The 18,641-nt window shown below is 31.7% G+C and overlaps 1 protein-coding gene and 1 non-coding gene across 2 annotated transcripts; one reads left to right on the forward strand and one right to left on the reverse strand.

The window, feature by feature from the left end:
• The first annotated feature begins 230 nt into the window (after nucleotides 1-230).
• On the forward strand, nucleotides 231-3,525 carry LOC114412276 (probable UDP-arabinopyranose mutase 1). Its single transcript, XM_028376106.1, has 4 exons — nucleotides 231-727; nucleotides 2,124-2,374; nucleotides 2,512-2,680; nucleotides 2,920-3,525. The coding sequence occupies exons 1-4, from the start codon at nucleotides 395-397 to the stop codon at nucleotides 3,271-3,273; spliced, it is 1,107 nt and encodes a 368-aa protein (XP_028231907.1). The 5' UTR covers nucleotides 231-394; the 3' UTR covers nucleotides 3,274-3,525.
• A 6,787-nt stretch (nucleotides 3,526-10,312) lies between these two features.
• Nucleotides 10,313-10,384, reverse strand: TRNAD-GUC. Its single transcript has one exon. It is a non-coding gene; the product is annotated as a tRNA-Asp (tRNA).
• Between the last annotated feature and the right edge of the window lie 8,257 nt (nucleotides 10,385-18,641).

Below are 18,641 nucleotides of genomic sequence, written 5' to 3' on the forward strand. Positions count from 1 at the left end.
ATTTAGTTTAAAAATAAAAAGATAAAAAATAAATTAAAACGTATAAGAGATTAAAAACAATCTTTAAGATTTATTTTAAGAAAACATTATAAAAATTCCTAAAAAGTAAAAAAAGAAAACACATTTAAATTTAAATCCTAATGATATTATCTTTTAAAATAATTATCCTAATTTATCTTATCTATATAGAAGGGATCGGTTACTAATTACAAGCAATGGCACAATAAATCCCTCAATTAACTCCAATGACGCCAGATCCCTGTTTTCTTCCCCTTTTCCCCTTATTTTCAAACACCACCGCGTAACACAACACTTGCCCATTCCCTTATAATAGACAAACGAAACACACCTCACTCACACTTTCCGTGTAAACAGAACAGAGCAACACTGAACAATGGCGCAACCTTCCTCCTCCTCGAAGCCTGTTGTCCCTCTCCTGAAGGACGAGCTGGACATCGTGATCCCGACAATCCGAAACCTCGACTTCCTCGAGATGTGGCGGCCCTTCTTCGAACCTTACCACCTCATCATCGTGCAGGACGGAGACCCCAACAGGACCATCAATGTCCCCGAAGGCTTCGATTATGAACTCTACAACCGCAACGACATCAATCGCATCCTCGGACCCAAAGCCTCCTGCATCTCGTTTAAGGATTCTGCGTGTCGCTGCTTTGGTTACATGGTCTCCAAGAAGAAGTACATCTACACCATCGATGACGACTGCTTCGTAATTTTCGACCACCCCATCTCGAGTTTTTTTTTTCTTTCTAACTTTTAGACCGAAAAAATTACGGGTTTGGGTTAAAGTTGTGACCTTGCTTGTGGGTTCTCTGATGGGTCGGGAAATTTTGCTTGTTTGATGAGTTATGAGGATTCATATTGTTTTTTAGTTTTAAGATGGATTAATTTCGATTTATTTGTTTTTCTTATGTGCGAGGGTTTGGTGGGGTTTTGAAACGGGGCTAGATCTGAGTTGGGGTTTAATTCGTTGACTGAATGGTTGTTGGATTTGGATTTATTACGAGTAACCTTTGACTGATTTTGACACATTCGTGTGATTTGTTATGTATATGCATGTAACATTCATGATCCGTTGTTTGAAGCTGCTTGATTTGCTTGAATTCTTTTTTTGTTTATTGGAGTGTGTTAGGATTGAAATGTCTATGTGCATGTAACATTCATGATCTGTTGTTTTTCATGGTTGTCCGAGGTTGCTTGATTTGCTTGGTTTCTCTCTTTGTTCGAGTTGGAGTGTGTTTGGATTGGAATGGCTGGTTTCGGGAATTTGTTTGATTGTTTGGGAATAGCTTACTTGGATTTGGGTGAATTTGATTTGATTTTTGATTGTTTATATCAATAAGCTTTTTTAATTATGCATTTGGATTGGAATGACTGGTTTTGGGATTGTTTGTTTGGAAAGTTTTAAATTGAGAGTTTAATGAGTTTGGAAACCTTTTCACAACTGAGTTGGGAAACCTTCAGGATTTGGAAATAGTCCACTCGAATTTGATTTGATTTGATTTTCCTTTTAATTGTTTGAATTAATGACATTTTCTAATTTATCTGGTTTATCTATTTTAATTTTTATTAAGGGTAAAAGAGTAAAATTATTAGATCAAAGTGAATTTCTCTCAAATTTTTTTACGAATTTACAATTGGATTTTTATATTAGGTTTTTAACACAAACAGATATACGGACTGTCTACATTTTAAATTGAACACAACCAGATCTACAGACTATTGACATTCATTTGTGTTTTTATAACCTTTGCAAAATGTTTGAGACAAATAATAATGGGAACAAATGTTAAAGATTTTTTTTGTTTTAGTATTTTTAAATCTATTCAACCTTAATCATCTGTTCTTTTTTCTTTTACCTTTGTTGACTTTTTAAGGACACAATGATTGACTTTCAAATTGAAAGTGGATTTTCTTGTCTTATTGTCCCTGTGTCCGTTATTTATGAATCCTTATTTCAATTACGGATTGAAATATTTGACCTGACATACTTAGTGGTACTGAAAAAATAACATGTTGATTCTTATGACACAAAGTTCAAAGAATGTACTATGTTCAATACAAATTGTAGACATTTTCTCAACATCTGCTGTTTTCATGTACAGGTTGCTAAGGATCCTTCTGGAAAGGATATCAATGCACTTGAGCAGCACATTAAGAATCTCCTTTGTCCATCCACTCCATTTTTTTTCAACACCCTTTATGACCCTTACAGAGAAGGTGCTGATTTCGTCCGTGGATACCCTTTTAGTCTTCGTGAGGGTGCCCCCACTGCTGTTTCTCATGGCCTCTGGCTCAATATACCTGATTATGATGCTCCAACACAGCTTGTCAAACCCCTCGAGAGGAACACCAGGTATGTACTATGTAACTCCTTCATTGTGTCCACTAATTTTAGACGTCACATTGTTAATGAATTCCAATTAAATCCATACTTTGTAGATGTTCATGGCCTGATTTTGTTTACTAAATTATTGCATATATATTTTTCAGGTATGTTGATGCTGTTCTTACCATTCCCAAAGGAACATTGTTCCCCATGTGTGGTATGAATTTGGCATTCGATCGTCAGCTGATTGGACCTGCAATGTACTTTGGACTCATGGGTGATGGCCAACCTATTGGACGATACGATGATATGTGGGCTGGATGGTGTGTTAAGGTATGCTAATCATGTGTCCCTTTTCTATTAACAAACCCTTAATGTGTGAAGGACTACTTGATCTATTTCTATTCAAGTGATTTAATTAGGTGGTATTTAGGTCTAGTTTTTGTTTTCATTATTGTTTTATTTTCTATTTTCAAGTTTTTAAGTATATTATCCACATTGCTAGTTAAAACTTTCTTTTCAAAAAGCTTCTTCATTTATCATGATAGACACAACTCTTTATGAATTTTCAGGTTATATGTGACCATTTGGGCTTGGGAGTGAAGACTGGCCTTCCATACATCTGGCACAGCAAAGCAAGCAACCCTTTTGTCAATCTCAAAAAGGAGTACAAGGGCATCTTCTGGCAAGAAGAAATCATTCCATTCTTCCAAAGTGCCACTCTTTCAAAAGAGTGCACGTCTGTCCAAAAATGTTACATTGAACTCTCCAAGCAAGTCAAGGAGAAGCTTGGGGCTGTTGATCCCTACTTCATCAAGCTAGCAGATGCCATGGTTACTTGGATTGAAGCTTGGGATGAGCTTAACAACAACACATCTGAAGAAGTTCCTTCAAAGCCAACCAATGGTGCTGCTGCTGCCAAGTGAACCTTTTATGGTTGCGGATTTTAGTTTTCAATTGGAGTAGTTTCTTCCTTGTCAGTTTTAATTGATTATCATATTTGTTACCATATTTTTTTTATAATGCAAGATTATAGACCAATTTATTGATATTGATGCTATCATTATTACTATTTATATTATATTCTTATTATAAATATGTATTTCAGGATATTTTTTTTCCATATCGTGATTGGAATCTTAGAAATTTAATCCTGCTCAGTGGATGAGTTTTTCTAATTTAATGTCCAAGTCCTGTCTTGGTTGTTAGATGACATCTAGTCTAGTGGATGTATTTGTTACATTTTTCTTCCTTTGCTGATGTTACATGTTTCTTGAATTTTTCAAAGACTATTGGGCATGTGCGACAATTTTGTGGACTGCCGACAGATTTAATGTGTGATGCTGATCTGTATATTTTATTTTTATTGATTTGCTTAGCCTATTTGACTTGGTGGACTCGACTTAATATTTATATAATACAATCATAACTTGGTCCTAATATGAAAACAAGGTGTTTAGGGTTCTTCAAAAAAATGCTAGGTTCAGTTTTCATTTACACTCTTTTAGGCTTTTGCTTCCAACAACCCTTTAAACAATAATCTTGCACCTCTTTCTCATTTAAAATTTTGGTGTATTTTTTAAAATACTTAATTATTTTGATTATATATTTGTATTACGAATAGCCATTCACGAAACACCAATTCTTAAAATATACATACCTATTTTTTTCTTAGTTCTCAAAATACACACCTAATTTTCTACACATATTCCTAAGGTGTTTTCGACTAACTCAATGTATTCCAAATGTGTAATGTTATAGAACACACGACTTCCCTACTAGACATTCTATAATACTCACTAATTGCAATTGCGACCCACTAAATTCTCATCATCTAAATTGCAAGTGCTGCGATATACAAGGCAGCATATAAATTGCAAATGCAGTGATATACAAGGTGGCATGAAACAGAGGGCCTTGAATATCAAGTGCATGTTCATCAAATCTTAAAAGTAGGTAGAAGGAGGAGGTGCACAGCGAAGAAAGACTCCCTTCTATATCCAGTAGAGTACTCGTGCAATACCCGTGTAAATTGCACGGGTGGCATTTTTTTTTTTCATGTTTTAAAATGGCTTATGTATGTACTAATTATAAGTAGATACACTAAATTCTTCAATACATTGTACAGCGATAAGTTGATATATATATATTAATCCTTAATTAGAAGTTTAGTCACAATTAACTAAAGTTTTTCGTTCCCATGCAAGAATGTGCTTTGCGAGAAAAAAATTATGCAAGCGTGTATATTTAATATCTATAGGTAAACAGGCGGGAGGAAATTTCTTAAAAGAGATAGAAATGTAACTTGTTGGAAAGACTATATAAAAATAGAATAATAGAATTATAAAAAATACATATTTAAATTTTAAAATATGTGAATAAAATCATAAAAATATATATTTTATACATTGACAATATAATTTTATTCTTAAATTAAAAAAAATTAAAAAATACTGTCAAGTTCTAAGTATATAAATGTGTTAAATACTTACGGAAAGTTTTGTTATCCGTGACATTTCCACTCAGATGGTCCACTGTAGAAGATATTGGCAGTCTTTATCATAGAAAAATAATTTTTTTTTAATTTATGTTACTTTTGGAGAATTAATTTAAAACTATTTTGCAGTAAAAATGAAATTAATAAATTAGTATTATCACTGAGGTTACATATAGAGTTTGGGTAGAATGTTTGAGATGGTGGGAACAAATTGCGACATTACATAAGGATGGGATGGTGAATTTCTTACCGTGATGATGATAATAACAAGAAGCATTGGATGGCGGTATGGTTTGTGATAATATGGTTGAGACGTAATTCTTGGATATTTACATCAACAAACACAGAAGAGGAGTGCACTATCGGGATGGGTGTTAAACCCTAGAGCATGCATTGGTCTTAAAATAAATGTTATGGGACCTGTCTCTAAAATTTTTGTGTGTTAATGTTGTCTCCTCATGTTAATTCTGTTGGTGTAGGTGTGTTAATTCTGTTTTTGGTGAGTTTGGTGGTTGGGAAAAAGGTTGTATCTATCTTGTTTGTTCTTTATTTTGTTTTGACTTATAAGCTGGGCACCTCTTTTGCTACTGGTTTTTATTATAATAAAATTATTTGCTTACAAAAATAAATAAATTAATATTACCATTTTTGTTATACATTTTTTTAAAATATAAGATTATAATACAAATAATAATGAACAAAGTTTTTGTATATGTAATTATTAAAAATAGAGTCATAATTTTATTAATTAATTATATTTAAATTAATTTTTAGTATAAAAATTATAACCTAATAATTTAATCATTAATAAACAGAATATTTATTTATGAGACTATTTAAATTATTTCATACAATTTCTAAGTAAAAAAATAATTTCATAAGATTTTAAAATAAAAATAATAAAAAATTAAAAACAAAAAAATGAAATTAGAGAGAGAGAAGGTTTGGGAGGGGGAAAAATATTAAAAAGGTGACATTTGTTAATAGAGTGATAATCAAAATATTTTTATATATACTTTAATATTAATTGTTGTTTTATTTTTTTAATGATAATATAGTCATTTTTTTAAATATTATAATAATATTATTAGAAAAAAGATAACATAATATATCCACAATAAACCCAAAACAGAAGAAATTTTTTGAGAAAAAATATTTGTTAATCTCTATACAATATGGATTGTTCAACTAAAAGATAAATTAATGGCTTGGATGTGTGTTGTTTGAAAAGCAGGGAAAAAATTATAAAGAATCTTGACATGTGGCATCAAAGACCTTCCTTTAGTTAATGTTAATAGATAGATACATTTCATCTAATATCTTATATAAGTTTTCATCTATCCTTTATTTTAAATATCCTATCAGCATTTCTCATTACTTTTTATCTCTCTTTTGCTATCCTATCATATAGATACTCACAATTTGTAAAGTAATCTATTTAAACATGCAAATATGAGTTGGGATAGAAAAAACATTAATTTGTTTTGCAAATATGTTTTCGATTTTTTTTTTCACTTTTTGGTCTAGGTCTATAATTAGAAATTTTATTTATTTATTTTTCAATTAGCAAGTTTTCTGTATACATGGGTGTTTTTAAATTTAAATGCAAATAAAAAATTAGAAGAGATAAGTATCTTAAATTTAAATATAATAAAAAATTAGAAGAGATAAGTGGATACTTGTATTATAAATGATGAATACTTTATTACACTAAAGATGAATAGATTAAAGAGATATGATTTTTAACATTGATTAGGAAATTATGAAAATAAATCATTAAAATCAATATGTAAAATTTGAAACATAAAAACTAAAATCAAATTAGGGTGTATTTAAAATAGAATACTTCTAAAACTCAATTTATCTAAAAAGATGACAAATATATTTTATTTGATAAAATTAAAATTAAGAAATGCCATATGAGGATGAGAATATCTCTTAAAAACGTTGCTGAGGAATGATTATTTAACTTTAAAATACATCATTGAATATTTTGGTTTATTTTATTTTTTAATGATAATTGTAAAATTTCACCTTTTTCTCTTTTTTTAATTGAAATATTCCCACATCAAATATTGAAAATAATAAAATGTTATTTATATATACAATATTTTATATAAATATTAAAAATAAAATAAAACCAAATGTCCTTTATGTGTGTTGAGTGTAATTTGCATGAGTGGGATCCACACGCACTCCTCAATTGTTTCCCCCTCAACTTTATGGTTGGCATGCCCTCTATTTTCTTAACTTTGCATGTCGTGAATGATTTAATTTCATAATTAGTTTCCATTTAAAGAAATTTTCACACTTTAGTATGCCGGTGGGACGGCGTCGGTGTGGTGTTGTCTCATCTTTGTCTATCATTGAATTCAAAAATAATGAAAGGGTAAGAAACAAAAAGACGAGAAAAAAAAAAGAGTGAAAGTGATAACACTAATAAGAGAAATGTTAGAATTAATAATTTTTATTATATATTTTTTAAAACATTTTATTTTATAATTGAAATTTATTAGAAATTATAATATTTTGTGGGTTCGCATCCTATTTAATGTTCCTCTAATCCTCTCTCTCCCTCTTTGTTATAATTTTTAATAAATTATAACTAATAATTTTTTTTAAAAGAACGTGTTGTTAATACTTTTCCACTTATAATGAAATGGAATTATAACTGTATGAATTTTGATCATGATTGAACTGTTTGGATTTGGAATAAACACTTCATTTTTCCCCAATATAAGTGGGAGATATACTATGAATATTTTTATTTTTAAGAGATCACATGATTACTTGAAATAATTTCATTTGAGTCGGATGAGATTATGTAAATGTGTTGAAACAAATTAAATTGACTGCAATGATAAGAAGGAGGTTTCCTGTTGGATATTCTTTGCCAGCAACATCAAAAAAGTAAGACCACGGTGTATGACTGTTTTGCTGTATTTTCATTCTGTGCTTTTCTCAATTGCTCACTCGGAAAGGAAATACAGAAGTTTAATTGTTGTTTTTTAATTCATAAATCAATAATTAATATGATGATATAACTTCTATTTTAGTTTCTAATTTTTTAATTAATAATTATAACCTTACATTTTACTCTTTAAAATACATCAAGTTCGGGATAACTAAATCCTATAATACAAATCCATTTTTTTAGAAATTATGGGTAGAGTTAATCTTATTCGAGTAAAATGAAATTATTATAAAAACCATAAATTTATTATTAAATTAATGTTTGTTTAATTTTCTTTTAGTATTAGATTTTACCCCTAATTTTGTCAAGGACGGATCTATGTCATACAGCCCCCGTGACATTTTTTGAAAATCATGTAGTGAGTAGTAGAGTTAATTGTATTAAAATATATCTTTGTTATCCCGTAATTTATTTTGTCAAATTCTATTTAGTGGGAAGTAAGATTTTATGTTCTTATACACTTTAACTTTAATTACCAAACGTGGCAGTGGCCTTTCTTGTGGCCCAATTTTTTGTGAGTTAATTGTATTAAAATAAATTCAATTTGTTTGCAATTGAAACCGATCGGTCCTCTCTTCTTTCGCCATCACTGCATCACATATATAATAGTATATAAACTAACTCCCAATAACACTCGTGACATCGGTTGATAGGCAATTCTGAAAATCAATTAGACATTATATAATTTATATAAAAATTGATGCATATATCACATATATTTATTAGATAGATTTTATTTTGGCTAAATTTTTTAATTTTGGTCTCTAATTTTTAGTCTATAATTTTGTTGGATTTATTTTTTCATAATTTTACTCCTCACATTTTAAAAAGACTCACAATTTCTGTTCGATTATCAAATTTACATATAATTTTTTTTATTAAATCTTAAACTTAATATATTCATTTAAATTTAGAGCACCATAAAAAATAATTTAATTAATCAAAGGATAAGACCAAAATTATGAATTTTCTAAAATATAACAATAAGGTGATTAAAATCACACAAAAAATTAAAAGTGGACAAAAATTGTAACCTTTTTTATTCTTTATATTTTATAGTTGACCACCCCTATTATTACAACCTGGCTCCGTCCCTCAGTTTTACACATTAAGTTTCATAATAAATATTTTTGTGGAACTTTTTACTTATCAATTAATTATTTATTAGAATTTAAATAATTAAATAATTATGTAAAAAAATTCAACCTCCCTTTAATGCATTTCTGGATCCGTTAAAAAATATAAATAATAAAACTCTCACTTCAATTATTTATTTAATGTAAATGCATACTCAACTTAAATTTTGCACCATTGATTAAACCGAAATAATCTTCTAGCATTGTGCTCGGTATGTCCTTTATTGTTATAGCACCCAAGAATATGCCAATGCTAAACTATTCATTCATTTAAACATTCCTCAATATGATTCCTTGAGGAAAAACATAACTGTCACCATAGAATTTGCCACATCCCAACCACTTGAATCCAAATCACTGTTCTCAGCTTGGACATTAATTAGATCTGAACATAAAAAAGAAACAAAGCACTATGATTGTAGTTAATACTCGTCAATTATTTGTAACTAGCCTTGATTAGTAAGATGGATTGTGTATGCACCCAACACTATTTTTGTCAAATATTATCTGTTCCAACAGAAGTAGTCATGCCACGGAATTTGGACAGCTAGAATGATTGTTATGAAACCCATCAATTCAATCTCCACCAACATTCCATTCTCCGCACAGACTCTGCTGCAAGAATAGGGAATGAGAATTGCAGTCAATCACATCAGAACTATATGGTAATTGAGTCCAGTTCATATATTCATTTGTCTATGGCTACTATTAATTTGCTTTATATGCAAAGTCTAAAGTTAATACTAGTACACATCCAAATTCTCCCCAGAAGAAAAGCAAGAATGAGGACAGAGAGAAACCAATAATAGCAAACTATGCTTTTCAAAATTTCACAACAGCTAGCATTCAGTAACAGTGAAGTTGATACTTGACAGCACAGTAAGTTTGCATGCCATATTGTTTAAATCAAACTATACTTTTCTCTGTTTTTGTTTGCATGCGTAGCACATAAGGTTTGTTAGGAGAGATATAAAGTGGTTTGAATGGTTTAGGAAGAAAGGAAGAGAGAAAAAGTTGATACCCTCTGCCAACAAAATTAATGATTTAAGAAATTAACATTTATCAATAAAAAAAAAAAAACCATAAGATTTGTTAGATTGGACAAACCAACATCAAACTGATCAAAGATTGTAATGTTTCTAGACTGGACAAGCCAACAAAGATTTTGCACACTATCATGTTACTATCCTCAATGAGGAACTTGGTCTATCATAGTCCAAAAAACCAAAGTGAAAATTCGTGTTTTGAATCATCAATTTGGATAACCCTTTACTGTTTCTTCTGAAATTCTAACCACGCTAAGTGACCGACTCTGCATAGAGAAGGAATAAAACATGCATTATAAAAAATTTAACATTCGCCGTTGCCGGGGATCGAACCCGGGTCGTCCGCGTGACAGGCGGAAATACTTACCACTATACTACAACGACTTAGTTAGTATTTCAACCTTACATTTCTTTGATATTAGTTATCATTTTTGTTGCTAGGTTGTAAACCCCAAACCAATCAAATTGTTGATTAATAAAGAGAACTGTGAATAGTTAACCACTATAAACTATCTTAATTTTTATTTTTTGAAGCAACTATCATAATTAATAATAGCTTGATTTATCTGATACACTGAATTTATTAACCGCGTAAGATACACCCACGACATTGCTGCGATAGTTGATAATCTAAAATCCCATATCCACATGCTGGATTGGATTTGTAAAAAATAAAAATCGTTAAGCTAACAAGAAAAATTATTAAATACGAGATAAGATCATATTCACGACTGGCAGAAAGTAAAGTTTTTTTTATTTTACATCTGCAGAAAGTAAAGTTTTTTTTTTCACATCTGCAGAAAGTAAAGCTAACCATGTAGTAGTAATTTCTATGTAGATGATAAATTCATCTAAGAAAAATAAAGAAATGATGATTTTTCTTTTTAAGATGAAAGCTAGCTTGTGAGAACAATGAACAAAATAAAATAAAAAATAATTTTTAGTTTTAATATTTTGAAAGGTTAGTTTTAGTTCCTATAAAAATTTAATATATTTTTAGTCCTATCTTTACTAAAGGTCGTTAAATTTTTTATAAGGACTAAAAACATATGTTTATGTGTAAATGTAAAAACTATAAACATATTAAATGTTTACAGTTTACAGTTTACAGGATTAAATTTAACATTAATTCTATTATTTATCACATTTAATTATTTAACATATAAAATTAATTTCACATAAGTTTTTTTTTTTACATAAAAAACCTATAGCAATCATAGCCGAGCTGGGTGTGTCAGCTTGTGACTCAAGTGGGGGATCTTGATGTCCAACGACGGGCTTTTTCTTGTTAGTCATATTTTCGTTTGTCTCTCGGTTTTGAGAGATGTTTATAGATAGAATTTGGAAGTAAGTATTATATATTATTTTTACTTTTAAGTTAAATGATTATTATTTAAATTTTATTTAATTTAAAAATAATTATTATTTTACTTTAAGTTTAATTATTGAAATGTTTATTATTTATTTATATAATTGATTGTTTATCTAGTTATTATTTAAGTTTCGTTCAATTAATATCAAATTTTTTTAACATATTTTAATATCTATTATCAAAAGTTTCTAACCCCAAAAAAATTAAGTTAATTTGATTCAAATTTCATAGATAATTTAAACCCAATTAAACCACACCACAATTAATTATTTTATTTGATTTAGATTAATTTTAAGTAAAAATCATACTAAATTATTGTTTTATTTAATTCAAATTAATTTTAAATCAAAATCACACTAAATTATTACACCGTGAACACTGCTAACAAACATATCCATTGTTATTTAACTACGGGATATCTTTAAAACAACACCACAAACAAACATCACAAGGGCTTTAATTCACGTGGTGATATTAAAATTAATTAAAGAGAGAAAAATATTGGACATCATAGAGTAACATGACACAATGGTGGCATGAGGCTACTTTGAAATGGTCAAATCAATTAACCGCTTTAAATGTCAGTTAACATTTAATAGAAGTTCAGATCTTATTATTATTTCTTTAAAAAAAAAAGAAGTATGCATCAAAATTCAACTTAACATTCCAACTATACTATGCTGACACCCTAAACCCAATTAATCCCATACTCCCAAATTTATTGAAAAGGAGAACTAAAAACTACATAGGGACTAAACCAAAACTCATGCAAGGGGGAGAAGCAAACCTGTACTAAGGAAGCCCCATAGAATCTCGAACAAAAAGAGGGAATAACATCCTACCATGCCTATTAGATACAATAAAGTTACCAAGTAAATCTCTGCAGTGAGTTCCTTCTCTTATATATGTTAGTTCGCTTTGAAAGAAAAAAATAATAATAATAAATATAAGCAATTAATTGGCCCATTTGTTCTGCAAATTCCAAGGGACTAAATCCGGGTTGGAGAAAGCCTGAATCACAAGGGTTGAGTCACTTTCGATCCTCAAAGAACTTCAATTATTCCAATTCATATTGCAAGCTATTTCCACTGCATTGATAGCTCCTAACATCTCAGCTTCAAACACAGTATTAACACCTAACTTAATGGCGAAATTTCCCATAGAGCAACTTCCTTGCCCATAGAACAACTTGATCCATCCCGATGGGAGCAGCTGCCAAAAAACTTCCTTGATCCTAAGCGCCCATGAAAGGTGACAATCCATATTAAAAGATTTCACCTTAATTCCTTGGCATAGAACCCATTGCACCCTTCAACATGTGCTTACTTTTCGCAGCTACACGAGAGTCCTTCAAGCATTTACATTTAAGATATATAAAAATACATGTATTATATGTGAAAACTTTAAGGATTTCATAGATTATCAATTACACCTTTCTTCATAGAAAGACTTTTTTTTGGTATACTTTGATTTTCTTGAAAGAAAAGAGAAATAAGATTTTACTTCCTTAGACATTTCTTTTTGTCTCTCTCCACATTCGTAATGACTATGTGTGAGAGAAAACATTTTTCTGTCAGGAAGGGAACCTTATTTTACGTTAATGAGTATTAATCCTCTTTTATAACCACTACTTCCATCAAGTAGTAATTACCTTCATAAACTTCTCATTTAACCCAATTACCACTATTAGAAAATATGCTTTCAACATCGGTTATTTATGACTTTTAACATCGGTTAAAAAACCGATGTTTAAAGTATTATTGTTAACATCGGTTTTTAAAAAACTGATGTTAACGTAAAATATACAACATTGATTATTTATATAACCGATGTTGATAATATGAATTACACCCAAAAAAATGAATTAATGTTGACAATTAATATCGGTTTTTTGTAAAAAAAATTGATGTTAATTAATTTGTGCATGTTGACAGTTAACATCAGTTTTTGTAAACAACTGATGTTAACATACGTTAACATCGGTTTTCTGTAAAAAAAAAATCGATGTTAACTAATGTGTGCATGTTGACAGTTAACATCGGTTTTTCCAAAAAACAGATGTTAACGTACATTAACATCGGTTTTCTCTAAAAAAAACTGATGTTAACTAATGTGTGCATGTTGACAGTTAACATCAGTTTTTCAAAAAAACCGATGCTAACGCAAAAAACCGATGTTATCATACGTTAACATCAATTTTTTTAGAAAAAACCAATGTTAATCGTTAACATCGGTTTCTGAAAAAAACCGATGTTAACGTACGTTAACATCAGTTTTTTTTAAAAACCCGATGTTGTTTTCAGGAATTTTTTTTTAATACTACCTCTGTTTTTATAAAAAAAAATTAAAATTTAACCTGTAAATTTAAAATCTGACCACACAACATATATCATCTGCATTATGCTTTCAAATAGGTTTTAGCAGAAAACTAGCTAGTAAACTATTAATTGAAAAAAATCAATTGATAATTATGGATAACTATCAACAAAGGTTATTCAATGTTAAAATGAAACAACAATTGTAAAAAATGTAATGCAAAGTATGATAAATTACTTAAGTAACCTAAAGTTACATAGTTCCCTAACATCCTATGTTTGATTTCTAACTTTTAGATAATACTGTGCCCACTAGATGTGAAGCGTCTTGAGTCTCTCTGCTTCCAATGGTATAACTTCATTAAAATACTACATGATCAAATAAAAAAATGAATAATGTAATAACAATGATAAAAAAACCAATTTTGTTTGAAATAAACAATTACCGTTTCCCAGTTATTCCTGAAAGATCCTAAGATTATCGTGGACATCCAGTGCATGACATAATAGTCGCACTCAATGCTTCTTTTTTGTCTATTACACTAAATACATAATGAAATTTGGATATTAATTAAATGTTAACTACAATTAGTGTACACACACATAAGCAGTATATATAAGTAGAATAAATTTAAATCACGTACCTTAACAACAATCCACCTAGCAGCAGCCTTGGATTTAGGTTGTAGAGTATCATCAAGTCCTTTCAAAGCACTTTTGAATAAGAGGAACATTAAAATATTGATATTGTTGAGTTATGCTAATGCAAATGTATTGAAAACAATATTGACCTGTTAATTATTCCCTTAAGATAGTTGTCTGGCCTGTTATGTAAATAACAAAACCAGACAACTAGGTTTTCCTTAGACAGAATGACGACCATTTGCCAGTGTACGCTGCAATAGAGACGAATATGGGTTATTGTAGTACTATAGATTATTTAAATTCAGTTATTGTGTTTAACTTACCCATTCAGGTAGGCTCCAAGGTAGACATCTCGTTTTGAACTCTGCATTCAACTCTTGATGTAACTTTCCGATTCAAATTGTGATTGCCTATATCTCTGAATGAACTGTGACTCGAGGAATCCATACACATCGGAATTCCCCGCTCGCAGACTTGTCTTAGTCAGATGCCTGTGTTGTTAAGACAAAGTTAATTATGTATGAATTTAAAACAATTACTTTGGTAATTAACAACAATCCAAATTGACTTACGAAATCCATAACTGTATAACAGATATGCTGAGACATTGACCACCGTGTGCAATTTCAGAGAGATCTTCGTGCTTTATGTACAACGAGAAGTTTTGATTAAACACCCCGAACATGGTAGCATCCCACATAACCTAGAGAGGCTTCAAAAATAGTTGTGGGATGGTCAATGTCATCAGGTGCAGGGGATCATCGACATCATGATCCGGACTTTCTGGAGGTTTTGCTGGAGACACAACTACCTGTTGATCAAACATAGTAAATTAATAAGTTTTAATTACAGTGAACAAATCAATTGAAAAAAAAAAGAAACATATAATTAGAGTAAATATCTGTTCTGATAAACACTTCACAAGATGTGTCAGCCAAGCAAGGAAAGTGTTAAGTGTCTGCCCCATTGAGGTAACCTCGTCAGTGGGTACAGGAATGAGAGTCTCCGCATCTTTAACCTCCTCAACACCAACCTTGACTTGGTCATGCAACAAAGGGATGTTGTGAACTGCTGTGGATCCCTCATATAGTCTTCCTAGGGCAACTAGGCGGGAAGAATTTTCTTCAATGTATAGCCCGCATTTGTCTGAGTCACCCGTCTCTGGATCGTTCCCTGAGAGAGCAACACAACTCTCCTTTGTGCTAACATGAGCACCTGAAGGACCAACCTCTGGCTCTGGAGGTAGTGCAAATCCCTATGCATGCATCTGAGACTGAAACTGGGACTGCATCTGGATGAAGGATGCCATCAGCTGTCGAGTCACTTTTTCTGTGATCGACTCCTCAAGCTGGTCCCTTATTTGTTGGGTCAGTAGTTGTAGGTCTTCAGGAGGCATAAAGGAAGAATTGTGGGATGTTCGTGAAGTCGATCCGAAGTATTGCTTTATGGTAACACCAGCTCCAGCAGCACGGACCCGGCCAGGGTGCTCTGGTCGCCCAATGGCAGCAGTTAGGACATCCTAACGTCTATGAGGGATGAACGATCCCTGTGACGCCTGCTCGTCCAAAGAATCATGTACAAAGCACATATATTTGTCCAAGGCATTCACAGAATATACAAAGATAATTACAATTATTAATTATAAATGACTTACAATCTTCTCAGCTATTTACTTTGTTGCCTCAGACGTCATCTACCCAGTTTTCTTGGTGCGGGCCAGCTTCCACTTCATGTGGCGTCTGATGGGAGATAGAGGGTCAATGACGCCCTCAATGCTTCTGGACTGGGTAGCTTCTTCCAGTCTTTTCTTTGTTTTCTCAGTCATGAGTTTTTGTTCTAAATATTCATAACCTCCACGAGACAACACGTGGGGGGCAGTGTTTTGCTTCTGGATGACCTGTGCCTTTTTTCGCACATCCTGAAAAAATCGAACATTAATGAAAATGATTACTACAATGAATTATAAGAACTGATTTTTTTGTGGAAAATAACTAAAATGACAAAGTACATACCTTCCATGAGGGATCTTTGCGGGTTTGACAAGACTGGGTCCATTTCTTCTTGCTAATGCCGTATTTTTCACAGACAATGTCGTCCACACCGTCCTTGTCGGATGCAAGTGCCCATTTCCTAGTAAAGTTAGATTTAAACTGCCTCCACCGCTCCTCGACAATCTGAAGAATTTTCTTCTTTGTCTTACTGTCAGAAGTTTCAGGGATTTCAAATTCTGTCTGACAAACAATAAATTAGGTTTTATTGAAAGTTAATAACAAATTTAGGCTACTAAAGAAAATCAAAGAAGAAAACTAAAATACCTGAATATCCTCTCATATCAAATCCTTCTGAGCAGCAGAGACTTCCTTCCAGGTCTTATATGTCACGTTGACCTTATCACGAACGACAATCCCCAAATATGTTCTTAATTTCTTCTTGTGGGGACCGTTGTTCTTTCCGGTAGCAGGATCGACGTTGACCACAGGTTTTTCTGCCCTTGGTGGTCTAGTGGCCAACGATCGTAGTCGTGTCGCCTTGCGTGTCCACTTCAACGTAGAAGAAGACACTGATGCGTCTGCAGGAGGAGGTGGAAGAGGAGGAAGAGGCGAGACAGGTGGAGTAGCCATGGACCTTTAAAAAGAAAAAGTTGAGTTAGTTAATATTATCAAAAAGCACTGTATGAGTTATGTAAATGAATGTACCGAAATGAAATAGTATATTAGAAAATTATGTTGGACGATGTTAATTAATTTTCTTTCACCATGATCATTACGATTAGCATGAACGTCGTCAGGTTCTTTTTCTCCGATGACGTTAGAAATCATTTGTGTGGACAAAGGACTAACATAAGTGTCCATGTATGAATCATCATCTTCTACATTAACACCAATTGTTTTCCCGTGTAGAAACACGAACCACCTTTCATCACAAGGGTCTTGCACATAAAATATTTGCTTAGCTTGTTCTGCCATGATGAAAGGGTCATTCTGGTAAGCTAGTTTCTTTAGGTCTACCAACGTAAATCCTACATCATCAGTTTGCACACCGGTGTTGCCGTCAACCCACTTACATTTGAAAACACAAACAGTAAATTTAACATAGTTAAGCTCCCATATTTCATCAATGAACCCAAAGTAAGGGATGGAAGCTACACATGAATTGTCACCATGTACACTTGCAAAGTGTTGAGATTCAGCCCTTAGGGTGACCCCGTTGTTTTGCATTATACTTTTGTCGTCTTGTCCTTTTGTGTAAAAGGAAAACTTGTTTATGTCGTATCCTTGCTAAGTTATAACATTTCTTTTAGGCCCATCAGCTAGCTTTCTTAATGTTTCAGAAGCATTTTCGTCAGCAAAGATTATATCTTTAAACCAATTAGAGAAAGTCTTGTTATGCTTTTTCAAGACCAATTCTTTGACATTTTTGGATTACTTTGTTTGACTAAACCTTCATCTGAAGTATGTATGGCAAAAATTCATTACTGTTGTTCAACACATACAAGTGAGCTTGTAACAAATCTTCTACATTTGGAGTGATAACATGCAGTCCTCTTGAACCCTTACCGCCCACTCTGTCGTCATGGCGAGACTCAGGAAGCCCAACAGGTTTAGCCTTTTCAATGTACTCTGAACAAAATTCAATGGCTTCTTCTACGATGTATCTTTCAACAATAGATGCTTCTGGACGATGTAGATTCTTGGTATACCCTTTTAAGATCTTCATGTAGCGCTCAACCGGGTACATCCAGCGCAGATAAACAGGACCACAACATTTGATTTCTCTGACTAGTTGAACAATTAAGTGGACCATGATGTCAAAGAAAGCAGGAGGAAAATACATCTCCAACTGGCACAGTATAATTGCAGCCTCATTTTCCAGTTCATCAAAGTTGACAGGATCAAGGACTTTGCTACATATGGCATTGAAGAAAAAGCACAGGCGAGTTATGACTAACTTGACTTTGTTAGGCAAAATGTCTTGTATAACCACGGGTAACAATTGCATCAACAGGTGACAATCATGAGACTTTAACCCCACCAGCTTAAGCTCCTTCAACTGCACAAGACTCTTAATATTTGAAGAGTATCATTGTGGGACTTTAACCCAATTACACAATTTAGCCCTTAATTATTAATTATTTATTTATTAGTCCCTACATAAGTTACATATCTCTCACATGAGACATTAATTCTAACATTATACAATACTATTGTGGATTTCAACGCTATACACAGCATAATATTATACTTAAATTAGAACATAAGCATATCATTTTTTTATATATAGAAAGTATAAACATATGATTGCTCATCCT

This window comes from Glycine soja, chromosome 1 (genome assembly GCF_004193775.1).
Source record: "Glycine soja cultivar W05 chromosome 1, ASM419377v2, whole genome shotgun sequence".
Classification (NCBI taxonomy): domain Eukaryota; kingdom Viridiplantae; phylum Streptophyta; class Magnoliopsida; order Fabales; family Fabaceae; genus Glycine; species Glycine soja.